Source organism: Amphiura filiformis, chromosome 5 (genome assembly GCF_039555335.1).
Source record: "Amphiura filiformis chromosome 5, Afil_fr2py, whole genome shotgun sequence".
Classification (NCBI taxonomy): Eukaryota; Metazoa; Echinodermata; class Ophiuroidea; order Amphilepidida; family Amphiuridae; genus Amphiura; species Amphiura filiformis.
This window is the reverse complement of record NC_092632.1, coordinates 52,199,705-52,213,713: the sequence shown is the minus strand read 5'-3', so window position 1 is coordinate 52,213,713 and position 14,009 is coordinate 52,199,705. Positions and strand designations below refer to the sequence as shown.

The 14,009-nt window shown below is 37.2% G+C and overlaps 2 protein-coding genes across 2 annotated transcripts; both read left to right on the top strand.

Moving 5' to 3' along the window:
- The first annotated feature begins 1,741 nt into the window (after nt 1-1,741).
- On the top strand, nt 1,742-7,623 carry LOC140153343 (uncharacterized). The gene is made up of 4 exons (XM_072176068.1): nt 1,742-1,941; nt 3,692-3,805; nt 4,567-4,651; nt 5,071-7,623. Exons 1-4 carry the CDS (start codon nt 1,920-1,922, stop codon nt 5,663-5,665), a joined length of 816 nt encoding a protein of 271 aa, XP_072032169.1. The 5' UTR covers nt 1,742-1,919; the 3' UTR covers nt 5,666-7,623.
- Nucleotides 7,624-9,951: 2,328 nt separating this feature from the next.
- On the top strand, nt 9,952-11,064 carry LOC140152271 (kappa-type opioid receptor-like). Its single transcript, XM_072174575.1, has one exon. The coding sequence runs from the start codon at nt 9,952-9,954 to the stop codon at nt 11,062-11,064; it is 1,113 nt and encodes a 370-aa protein (XP_072030676.1).
- Nucleotides 11,065-14,009: the final 2,945 nt, after the last annotated feature.

The window sequence follows — 14,009 nt, the reverse complement described above, 5'->3', positions numbered from 1 at the left end:
GTGCTACTCAGAAAGTTTGAATGCCTCCCTGGGGCCATTATTTAAACTTACTGTACATAAAATAACGTGAGTTCATTGGACAACCAGGAATCCGCGCAGTTCAGACCGTAAGTTTTTAGCATTTGACCCCAATGGGGTACATTCAAACTTTAGAGCCATATTTTAAGTTCCTCCCATTTAAAATAAAGGTACTTTACAAGACCATTCAGCTGTGACAAATGCCAATTGCTGGCACAGTTAGGAAAAATCACCTCAAACCCTGGGCTCAAACAATAACAGAATGTTGCATAAAGTCCGAAATTGTGTCCCCAAGCTCAAATTCAGCCTTAAATCCGCCATTTTAGGCAAATGCACTATACATTATGAGCACCATAATGTAAACTCATGGAAACAATTATTTTACACCATCTCCCGACACACCCCAATTAGCCCGTGCGGTTTATGCAGACCCCTTCCAGACTAGTCTTGGCACTTCGTGAAGAAATATTCCATACTAAATGTCAAGTCTGTAATATTAACACCTTGGTCTGGGGCGGACATTTTAAAAATGAATTTAGAAGAGCAGCAACAACATCACTTGCATTACATTCCAGATGTTAAATCTACATCATATGCAAAATTTGAGGAAATTCGCACGAGTCCGTTTTATTTTAGGGCCATTTGTCTATAACTGGTCTTTACATGTAGCCCTATGGAGAGAGTGCCCATTTTATGGCAAATCATTAAAAATTGATATTTTTGATATTTAACAGTACTCGAAGTAAACTTTATAAATCTGATGATTTATAATTAAAGTGTATGTAGGTGGGATGAAAAGCCGACGATCAATTGAAAATTTTGACCTTTTGTATTGAAGATATGGATTTTTTTCCCAAAACACCAAAATCTTCAATATGAAAGGTCAACATTTTTGATTCATCGTCGGCTTTTCCTCCCTGCTACATACACTTTAAGAATATATCATTAGATTTATAAAATTTACTTCGAGGACTGGTATATATCAAAATGTGAAAAATATCAAATTTTAATAATTTGTCATAAAATTTGTATTATATCGTGAATTTCAAAAATGAAAATTATTTGATAACAGAAAGACATTCTTCGTATTCAGAATGCAATACGATATGTCTGATGTGCTCTCATGTCCGATTGCAAGTTCAGTCCGATTGTTTTTGCTTATCTGCGTCGATATATCTCTAATTCTTCTACGATCCAAAAAGCTGGCAAAAGGAGATAAATCTAAATTTGCTTGTGTGAATAAGTTTAATTTTTTTTTCAATAATAATTATAAAAAATCCATATATTTTCGAAATTTGGGTCAGCATTCATAGCAGGTCCAATGTCATTTTGACTGAAAATGCACTTGTGCCTTATGGCTTACAATTGGGTAAATGAGTAGGCTATTTCGTCCTATCTTCGTTAGGTCGTCGTTGCGGTGTATAGAGTCATACCCACCCCTATATGTACACTATAATGATGTATATAGCAGTTCGTTTTGAACTTAATAATAGGCCTGTAATATAATGTTTACTAGTCTCTCTCCTGATCAGTCTCGAATAAAAAAAAAAAGCAAATCAGTGTTGCCATTTTTCTGGGACAGTCTGTAATGACACACTATGTGGACATGGTGCGGATCGCCTTACTGAATGGGCCCAGACCAAGTTGAGTGTCGATGTCAATACCTACGTCAAACCAAGTTCCTCTTTATTCATATGCATTGAACCACGATTTCTATCTATTGTTAGGATAAACTCCATTGGTATATACAAAAATAACTGCAAATAGGAAATAAATAATGAAAACCGGATTTGGTCGACGATTGTCTAACTTTAGATGCAGTGGGAAGGCCTGCCAATATGTAGACTCCTGAAAGTGATTCCATTTTCTTGAAGCAAAGTGAAAATACCTGAACCATTTTCATGGAGTCTTCAGATACTATACGTAAGTTATAATGTTTAACTAAGAAAATAAATGCCGTTGTGTAATTTGCTTTCATTCGGTTTCAATACGTACTTTTGTTCGTTCCGCAGCAGCAATACTAAAGGTTTAGTGCGTTTAAATATGGTTCAAGTTAACATGTGGTCCTGGTAGCATCCATACCATTCACACGGTTGGCATTGTATAGGGCCTACGGATTTTGGTGCCATAACATTCATGCTATATCTTCTTTTATCCAAGAAGAAATAATTGATGTGTCCAGAAAAATTACAATAATCGTTGGAGCTCATGATGTGTTACATTGAAATACCTCAAACCTATAGTACAACAATAGCGTAATCTTTCCTTGCACCGGATATACACGCGAAATGAAATTGCTTGCTTCAGTCTGGCTACAATTCCTTTCCACCGTCTTTCTGGCCTTCTTTACTGCTGTCTAATGTCAGATCCGGTGATCAAGTTGCTCGTCATGCTCGTGGAAAACCAATGAGGTTCTTTGTAGAACCCAAAAAGTTATTTAGCAAACAAAATGGTTCTTTGTAGAACCTTAAGCTTGAGGAACCTTGAAGGAATCATTCAGAAAGAACACAAAGGGTTCTAAGTAGAACAGAAAAAGGGTCTTTAGCCAAGAAAATGCTTTTTTAAACCAAAAAGGGTTAACACCCCTTTTCATTTTTCTCAACTTTGTTATGAGTCCCTGAATTAATGAATTAGAAAGTTTGCTGAAACATTGCTTAGAGTGCTGCATATGGGACAAAAAAGGTTCTAAGTTGCATTAAGAGTATAGTATTAGTCTATATGTATTCAAATTCTATGAAGCATGGATGGAAGTTACTGGTTTCTTAACACTAATATCATGTTTAAGAATAGGGACTAAGTTTCATTTGGCAGTGAATCAGATGTCTGAAAATACCCTCAACCTTACACTAAGTAAACAATTGTACTGACCGTACTCTCCAATCAGTAAAGCTATTTGAATCATTGTGATGTTTTTCAGCCAATTGTAAGAGGAAAAAAGCTAAAGAATGAATGGTTGCCACTGTCACATTGCAAGATTTAATGGGCTAAATAGTCCTTGTCATGTGGAGCAGGATTAGAAAAAGACATACAAACGAAGGTATGAGATATCAGGAATTATTTCCTAGCCTCTTAACCACAGGGTTGGTGGGCTACAATAGCTATTCAAGACACAGGTTATGTAAGGAATAAACTGTGCATATGAGATATGGGTCCAAGTGGGATTATTCGATGTAGAAGTGATGATGTATAACAAGATTAACTATCATAGCAATAAGTTAAAAAACATTTTTTGAACATATCGCAATGCACTAATACGTTCACGCGGCACCTCTGCGTTGAACCATAGATGTCAAAGAACAGGGATCGCAATTCTATAGCATATTCATATCATGCATGCTGATCACTCGCACCTGTAAGATTAAAATCTTTGAAAAGAGCGGTATTGTATTCAATCTATGATTGCAGATATACACAGGGGATGAGTGCAACCTGCTTGTAGTGCAGGGCGATATATTCAAAAATTGTTTTAACCTATTGCTATGGTAGTTAATCCTGTTATATCATCGCTCCTACAGCGTGAACAAAACTCTTCCTGAGCCTCTGTAAAGGTACCATGAAGCTTGCGGAAGGATTCTAGTAATTTCATTAAATTAGATCTACGAACCTGATATTAAAGCATACCCCTCACATAGCTAATAATATCATAACAGTATACTGGCTTTCATTTATTTAGGTATTCCGATGCCGTCCAATTCTCCGATGACAACATTGGTAACAGATGAGTATCTGACAACCTTCAACACAACAACTGAGGAATCGGAGTCACTTCTGGATGGCTTTGACGCAAGTAAGTGTTCAAAACATATCTTCAAACATCCTGCATGTATATTGAAATGGTCCAGTATATATATATATATTTTCTTTTTAAATGGGCTGAAGGCTGAAATTGTCGACGCGAGTGGATTAAAAAGTTAGAGGGAACTGTGAGGAATAGAACGTGAAGAAATGTTAGATTATCAGCATGCAACAGCAATCATTATTCAGTCATGTTTTTTTTAATGAAACCATCCAATGCATGAAAGCACCAACAGTCTAAGCATATCGACAGGGAAAGAACCATTCTGGTTTTCTCAAACTGTGACGGTCCATGCATTGGTTAGCACGTTTGACTAAATTCTTTAAGGTGGTACTACACCATTTGATAAATTTGTGACTATTTTCGCATTTTTCACAAAAAATAATAACACTGGTATGTATATTATAGGGGCAAGGAATCCAGTTACTACACTGGAATTTCAGTGACTCAAGACAAGCGGTACGTTATTTATGATATTAAGAAAAGAGGTACCACTAGAATGTACCTCATTTCTTAACATAAGGAACCACTTGTCTTGAATCACTGAAATTTCAGTGAAGTAATTGGATTCCTTGCCCCTAAAATATACATAACTTTTGTTACCAGTGTATAGTTATTTTTTTGAGAAAAATGCAAAATTCGTCACAGAATTTATCAGGGAGTGTAGTACCACCTTAACTGCCTTAATTTCCTTTTTTTCGTTAACGGTAATAACATTATTTTTCTAAATCTACTTCTTTGTTTTTCTCCAGTGACGATAGCTGGTGTAGTCATCGGAGGTATCTTTATGCTGGCTATGTTATGTCTGCCGTTTTACTGTATATGTACTAAGTCAAAGTAAGTAATGTTTTTCTTGTTTCGGATTATGTTTCCTGTTGTTTTCCTTTATTATTTCACTAAAATCCACGTGGGTAAAACTGAACTATAAGGGGAAATTGACTATAGGGGAAATAATAATTTCGCCTTAACGTTTATATACTCGGGGATGTCAAATTACATTAAGGTTACTATTGGTCAATGTTACATTAAGGTTAGTCTTGCTTTCTTGCCCTGCGGGGCCCTTATATTGGAGTCCACTTGGAGTGTTTAGTCGTCGTATGGGAGTCACCGGCGTCGGGCCTGCCGGCTCAGCGGCCGCCTGATGTTTTGTTGATACTGGGCACAATTTTCTTCTTCTTATTTATTTATTCCCTTTTAAGTCCATCTTAGCGTTATTGTTATTATTTATAATTATGATAAATAATCATATTTTGCAGGAAAGGTTGGCGTAAGCGGTCCACAACAAGCGGACAAAGCACCGGTGACAAAGCCTATTCATCGTCAGCAGAGAAAAGACGGAAAAGCGCGGGAAATGTCTACTCTGAAAACGAATCGGGGTATAAAAGCGAGTCTGATTTCAGGTGCGTGAGTGAAAGTCATAACAAGAGCGAAGTGAAGAGTGAATCACGTGACAAAGAGAAAGCCAAGTTGAAGATTGAAGATGAAAAGAAACAATCTGATAAAAAGGCCGCAAATAAGAAGCCTGTCAATGAAACTGATGATGACAAACAGCGTAACCATGGTAACCATGGTACTGGTAAAAAGAAGGAGACCACTAATAAAATAGAATCTACGGATAAAGAGGAACAGTCTCTCCTCAAAGGAAAAGAAAACAAAGGGATGACACCGAAAAGGAAAGATCAGATAGTTGAACCTAAAGATAAAGGGAAGCACTCTATCCTTGAAGGAAAAGAAAACAAAGGAATGGCACCAATTAGGAAAGACGATATAGCAGCTAAATCCAAAGATGTTGACAAAAAGGACAACACTGGGAGCGCTGATGAAATTGATGGAGAAAATACATGGCTTTGAGCTGTAAAACAACTTTAATTTGGAATATTATGATACGATCAAGCAAAATGATGCTAGAAGTCATGTGTGTTTAACATCCAAATTATTTATTTTGATCACATCAAAATTATTATTGAAGATTTACGCAGAGATTATATTTTTATATTTATCTGGATTGATGATCAACTTTACTCACTTCGTCGACTTTTGCTGGCAGAAACGATCCTCTAAAACATGCAAAAAGGATCTTTCCTGTATGTAGTTTTCCAGTTTACCTGTTGAGAGTCCATCATTCTGGAAATGGTCCGCAAAGAGCCTTTGTAGTCTCGTCTAAATGAATTATTGACGAAAACAGTATTCGCCATCAACCATTCGACGGCGAATATGCTATCGCCACCCAATATTCGATGACGAATACTATTTTTGTCCATAAACATTCGTTCGAAGATTAATGACTAGAAACAGATTGAATAACGATCTTTGTTGAATAAGTTCACCATGCAGGTTTGTTGGTTAAATAAGCGAACTGACATTCATGCTTGACAAAATCAAGTGAATTTTTACTCACTACCATATTTCGTCCTTCACATCGGAGGACTTCATCAGGTATGACTGATCTGGTCATCTGATCCACTTGAGACTGGTTTCCGGTGTTGCTTAGACTCATTTACAGTATTTACAAGTGGGTCGTAACCCGGGGGGGGGGCACTCCAACTTTGGAGGTGACGCGTATGTAGGGCTGTTAAGACCCCCCTTTTCAGCATCGCTGTCACCCAAAGACCCCATATTTTTTTACGAACACATGCTCTGTCCATGTTCTGTCGATGTCACCCGAAGACCCCCTATTTTTCCATTTGATCTGTCACCCAAAGACCCTTACAAGTTCAATTTGAACAGCAACTTTCATTTATCATGGATTTTGTTACTTATTTTGAAAAAACAAGGAAATTTGAAGCCATTTAGAACTAGATACTCACTTTTCGAGGTTTCTGTGGCGCTTTTTCGGCTCTCACCCAAAGATACCATTTAAAAAAAGGTCATGTTCTCACCCAATGACCCCATATTTTTTCACATTTTGCTCTCACCGAATGCCAAAAATCATGCTCTCACCCAATGACCCCATATTTTTTACATTTTGCTCTCACCGAATGCCCCTTAGTGCGAAAGTGCCAGCCCTAACACCTATATCCATTTCATATTGAAGTGCCCCCCGGGGGTCGTAAACGTGGCTTAGGAAGTCTCTGTTTAAGGTCTTGCTCCCACTTCTTCTTATCTCCATGGCTTCTCTAGACCTTTTGTCATGCTCCCGCTAAGTTCAGAACGGGTGTATTTTTTGTTATATTAGTGGTCTTATTGACTTCAGCTGTGTGTTCTGCCATTCTAGTTCCAAACATGCGCGATGTTTCGCCAACGTAAGTCCGATCACAATTTTGGCATTCAATTTCGTAGATGCAATTGCCCGTAATAGATTGTGATGAGTCAAAGATCCTTGGGCGGGGGCATGACAAAAGGTCTAGAGTAGTTCACGAAGCCATGGAGATAAGAAGAAGGGGGGGAGCAATACCTTAAATAGAGAGGAGGGCACATACTTCCTAAGCCACGTTTACGACCCACTTTTAAAGACTGGAAATGAGTCTAAGCAACACCGGAAAACAGTCTCAAGTGGATCAGATGACCAGATCAGTCATACCTGATGAAGTCCTCCGATGTGAAGGACGAAATATTGTAGTGAGTAAAAATTCACTTGGTTTTGTCAAGCAAAATGTCAGTTCGTTTAACGAACTTTGATTGCATCGTATATTCGTCGGCGAGTATATAAAATTATAGAGTATGATAGAAAAAGGACAATGCCTTCTTGATAGTGATCCCTGCTGGACAGATGGAATTCACTGTAATTTTCTTTTCTTTTTTCATATTGTGAGTTTTGTAACAAAAAATAAAAAAATTGGTGTCAAAAACTATTAAATAAAGTGGAATTTACTTTGTAGTTATTTTTTGATAACAAAATTGTCTTATACATGTACCTTAATTAATCAGATTGTGATGCCATCGAAATCTAATAAATAAGAACTGTCTTTAAAAGGTGAAGATCATGTTTCATACAAATTTTGCTTTGATAAGTGCCTGAAATGCTGATAATTAGTGTTTACGTGTGGGTTTGGTGCCAAATACCGATATTTCTTGGTAAATACCACCATAATAAAAAAAAATGGTACACTCATAGAAATGTTGGCGCAATTCAAAATGAGTAAGTTTAAAAAAAAAAAAAATAGTGTAAAAGTTGCCAAAACAAAATTCATTATAGTTATCCGAACTTAAAAAATGCTGAAAAAGCTCAAAAAGTTCCGTCAACTAATCAACTTTGTTGACATTACTTAAAAACTTTTTAAGTAATGCCAACTTCTGAATTCAAGTTCAGGGAGCTTAGAAAAATAAACAAGGTTCAGAGAACCAATTAGTTGAGTTATTGTAACTCAACATGTAAGCATGGTAAGTTGATGTAACTCGTTCATATTAAGTTACTGGTACTTATTGTTTTGAGTTATTCCAATTTGGTACTTTGTTACTTAATTCACGTAATTGGATCATTTTCTGCACACTTAGCAGTATTCAAATATTTATTTTTGTAATCAGTGCAAAATTTTGTATACTATAGCACACCTCTAGAAAATTATGCTAACCTAGTTTCATTTTCTGAGTTGTAACAACTCAATAAGGTAAGTGCAAATGAGTGCGACCAACATAATGATATCGAGTCAGCGTTACTCAAAATTGTACGCGTTGGCATTACTCGGAAAGTTGACGCAACGACTTACATCAACTTACTGAGTAATGCCAACGAACAATTTCTATGAATGTAGTAGCCACAAGACATGACTTTATCATAATATATAATTAATACAATTACTATATATATGACAAGCTCTTATTTAAGAAATGGGGTATTAATGAGAAAGTACGGCAAGATAATGACACATCTTCATGTCAATATAAAGATAAGTCAGTTTTGCATTCCTAAGATTGATACAAGTTAGCCCCCCCCATGTATGTTTGGCCTCAACCGGCCGACCCTAATTTTGAAAAATGGGGAAAAAGTTTACTGTACAAAAGAACACCGACCCTAATTTCTAAAAATCCAGAAACACTTGTTTCCAGTCTATATTTTGTCCCAAATTACAAGTTTTTAACCAAAATTTATTACTTAAGCACCACAGTAGCACATTTTGCCCCGGAATATTGCTAGTTACACATTATTATAAGGCAACTACAGTTAGAGATTTTATTTACAATGTAAAAATAAAGGTAATCGACCGACCTTTTTTTCAAACCATTTTTGGCCTTATAAGAAAGACCAGTTTTACGTATAACCATGAATATGAACATGAGTATAATGACTTACATCAATGCAGTGTTACGAAAACATCTTCAATAACAACAATTGCATTATTAAAGCAAACTTTTTGCAGCTATTTTTAATCTTCGAATAAACGCTGTAATGTTTATAAAAATAATCAATTATAGTCATGGTAATTTTCCACTAAATGAAATATTTATCACATTCCTAGAGAATATTGATATCTATCAAATATTTATCGTCTATACTTGGGTGTTCACTATTCAATTAAGCAAGTCATATTTAATCAATCCTTTCGCCAACATCAGTACCTTGTAAATGAGCATCTCAGTTTAAAATATTATGAATGAGCTTTATTTGATTATCAATGTCTTGGCTACTTGATGACTATTGTAAGCACTATTAAATTATTCAATTACACTATACGGCTATGAATATAAGGGAAATGAATTAATTTAGCTGGCAACATTATTATCCGTATCTACCGTATCGTCATCTTATAAAACGCACTACGCATCATAGTTTTTCAATACATCTCATGACAGATGGAAATGTAACTAGTGATTGAAGATTGAAGATTGCCTGACTTTCACAAGTGTTCAATTGATTGATCTAAACTCTATGCGTGGATATTCATCAAGCTGATCCAGAATCAAACATAGAATCAACTTCGTCAAGCTGATCCATATGAGCACATACCAAAATTGTCTTCATTTAGCTGATCAAGAATCAAACATAGAATCACCTTCGTCAAGCTAATCCATATGACCACAGACCAAAATTGTCTTCATTTAGCTGATACTGCGGATCTAGAGTCAAACCAATTAGATCGTCTTCATCTAACTGATTCAGATTCAACTAGCCTGAATTGTTGTTATTGTAAAATCCGATTCCGAGTAGGTGCCGGATCTGTTTCGTCCATATTCAGACTCAAAGTCCAATCGCTATCACGATGAACAATTCCAGTGACACCACCTGCACGATCTGGAATACCATTCCTATACCAGATGACAATGCCGCGTTAGACTGGCTCCATACATCAACCGATATACTCACATGTACCTTTGTGATCCCAATCATCATGGTGGTTGGAGGTCTCAGCAACTTAGCCTTTATTTACATGGTGGCAAAGCTTTCTCGAATGAAGACAATAACTAACTTTTATCTCGTAAACATCGCACTTGCCGATTTGCTTCTTGGAGTCCTCGTACCAGGGCTCTATATTGCTTCTTTCTTTTCATCTCCTATAACGCATGATATACCTTTTGATAACAAAATATTTTGTTATTCCGCATTCCTTTTGTCTTATTTTGGATATTTAGCGTCAATTGGACACGTGACTCTGGTTTCATTTGAGCGATATCTTGCTGTGTGTAAACCGCTACTTCATTTGAAAGTTCAAAATAAAAAACGCACTGTTAAATTGGTTATCGGGGTATGGATACTGGCGCTGTGTATCGCAGCTATAGGTGCACCAGGGAAAGGCAATCCTCTCATATTCTGTCTTCAGTGGCCTGATGATCCAAAATACGATCCTCTACCTCGAACTTTACGTGCATGTCTGGCGATGGGCACAGGAAAGGTTCGTGAATTCTACACTATTTTTCCAGAAATGCTTGAGTCAGGATCATTTATTGTGGCGCTCATCGCAAATACCATATTTTACGCTTTTATCTTGCATGCTTTATCATCACGATCTATTGCTAGTGAAAGTGGAAAGGATGCGCAGACGACACAAATTCGTAACCAGGTTGCACGCGCTCTAGTTATCAATGGTATCATCTTTTTTATTACACAGACGCCGTACAGATTGAAAAATATCAACGCCTTTATAGAAGGAATCAGGGGGACAGGTATTCTGACCAAAGGCCAAGCTGATACCATCACCACCATTGGTCGAGGAGGCCTCTTCTTGAATTCTGCTGTTAATAGTTTCATTTATGCATTCAGCAGTTCCTTTTACAGACAAGGTTTTCGTGAGGTATTAGGAGTGTTCTTCAGAAAACAAAAAGGCGATGATCACAGTCATGCAGCAGTTACGGAGACTTCAGTTACCCAGCTGTAAGAGGACACTTGCCGTGGACTCAATTTTGACTATTGTATGCGTTCAAAATAACTGAAACACTATTTGTGTTCAATATTTGAGGAACAAAACAACGGGAAAAAGTGGTTTAGTGTTTTTGCAAAAGACTTACAGATCCGTCATCCTGACCAGCTTCCTGACATATCGTTATGAATATTCGGTAGAGTGACTAATCGAAAATTTTGAACAAATTGAGTTAATGCGTGCTTTTGACTATGTTTTAGCTGATCTTTCATTTCCACCAAAAAGTAATGGAAATTATTATTCCCCGACGTACATATCGAAATTTGGATTTTGGCGAATCGCGCAAAACTGCGATTAATGAATGTAGCAAAGAGATGAATCATAATACCAATTAAAATTATAATTAAATAAAAGACGGGATCCTGAATCCAGTCAAAAGCTATCTCATTAATTATCTCAACTAATATCGTATACTGTATATTGACAAGCCTGGTACAGTCAGATATCGACAGCGCTCTCTGTCGCAATTCCAGGTTTTGATGCAGCCTGTCAAAAACTTGAACTGACAAAATTCCAAAATTGAGACAGCAAACACTGTCGCAATTCTAGAATTGTGGCAGACAATTTGGATTAACATTAACAGCCTGGTAAATACTAAAATTCACCTTCATTTAGCATAAAAATGGTGTGAAAATAATTTCACACTTTGCGCGCAAACTAAATTTCAACCAGACCTGAGTCCTGTTTATCAGGGACAGTCTGTGTAGCTCAGTGGTTAGAGCGCTCGCCCGACAAGCGAGAGGTCTGGGGTTCAAGTCCCCGCACAGGCAGGTATGTCCGGAGTTTTTTCTCTGGTATATCTGCCTATGCATGTTATGTTTCCATTTGTAAATTCATGTGCTAGTGTGCGATGCGTAATTCTTCTTTCCCCTGTATATTGATATATTAAGAATAACGATTAAGCATCATTAATTTGATCTCGTGCGCTAGTTGTAATGTTTGAATGTTTCCATGTTCCAGTGTATGATGCGTAAGCATCTTCGTCTGTTTAAATTTCAATGTTTCCACCGTTTGCTCTTGTCAGTCACTGCGTGACAGCTCATAACTTGCGAGGTGTGACGCCACATCAGTTGATACACTTCAGCAATAGCATACCATTCTTGGAGAGGGCACTCTACTATTGCAACTTCGTCAATCAAATGGTTCCCTATAGGGGCGTAGCAAGCGGGTGGACAGGGTGAACGAAAGTCCAGAAGCCCCGACGATTTAGGGGCTTCAAGATGGACTTAGAGCTATATGGGTTAGGGATATAGGGCTTAGAAGGGAGATGTTATAAGGGCCACGACCTGCTCCTTACCCATGGGCTCCGACGCTTTTGCTACGCGTCACGTCTGCATGGTCTTCTTTTCTTTTGATCAAAAAAGAAACACATTTGTAAGGAGACGTGCCATGCGGCTTGCTTTATACCTATTTAGAGGTAAATGTTACAATCCATCAATATACTTATTTTTCACAAAGCACCAAATTGATAAAAGCGTGCTTTTGGCAGGGTAATTAGCAAAATGTGCCCAATTTAGTACTTTAGGCGCATTTGTCTCTGCTGAAATGCACCAAACATTTCCACATTAGGGCATAGCCACACCCACATTTTTGAAAATGCACTCCAAAACCGGGGCACATACCCGTATACCATCAAAAAGGAGACCCCGGGTGATCACATTTCTAAGTGAATATGTCAATACAGCTCATGACAGATGGAAACGTAACTCGCGATTTGCGATTGAAGATTGCGTGATTTTCAGTAGTGTTCAAATGGTTGATCTAAAATCTATGCGTGGATATTCATCAAGTTGATCCAGAATCAAACATAGAATCACGTTCGTCAAGCTGATCCAGTATAGTACACACTCTTCATTTAGCTGATCCAGATTGTCGTCAAGGAGACTCGCGCTACTACTTTACGACTTATTTAGAACTTGATATTTTATATCAAGCTGCGGATCTGGACTCAAACCAATTAGATCGTCGTCATCTAACTGATCGAGATTCAGTCCGAATTGCTGTTATTATAAAATCGATTCCGAGTAAGAGCCGGATCTGTTTCGTCCAGACTCAAAATCCGATCGTCTACGCCATCACGATGAACAATTCTAATGACACCACTTGTATGATCTGGAATACCATTCCTATACCAGACGACAATGCCGCGTTAGACTGGCTCCATACATCAACCGATATACTCACATGTACCTTTGTAATTCCAATCATCATGGTGGTTGGAGGTCTCAGCAACCTAGCCTTTATTTACATGGTGGCAAAGCTTTCTCGAATGAAGACAATAACTAACTTTTATCTCGTTAACATCGCACTTGCCGATTTGCTTCGTGGAGTCCTCGTACCAGGGCTCTATATCGCTTCTTTCTTTTCATCGCCTGTAACGCATGATATACACTCATAGAAATGTCTTGTTCGCCTTGTTGGCGCAATCTAAAAGGAGTAAGTTTGGATAACTAAAAATAGTGTAAAAGTTGCCAAAACAAAATTCATTTTAGTTATCCGAACTTAAAAAATGCTGAAAAGGCTCAAAAAGTTCCGTCAACTAATCAACTTTGTTAGCATTACTTAAAAAGTTGATGTAAGTCGTTGCGTCAACTTTTTAAGTAATCCCAACATCTGAATTCAAGTTCAGGGAACTTAGAAAAATAAACAAGGTTCAAAGAACCAATTAGTTGAGTTATTGTAACTCAACATGTAAGTTGATGTAACTCGTTCATATTAAGTTACTGGTACTTATTGTTTTGAGTCATTCCAATTTGGTACTTTGTTACTTAATTCACGTAATTGGATCATTTTCTGCACAATTAGCAGTATTCAAATATTTATTTTTGTAATCAGTACAAAATTTTGTATACTATAGCACACCTCTAGAAAATTATGCTAACCTAGTTTCATTTTCTGAGTTG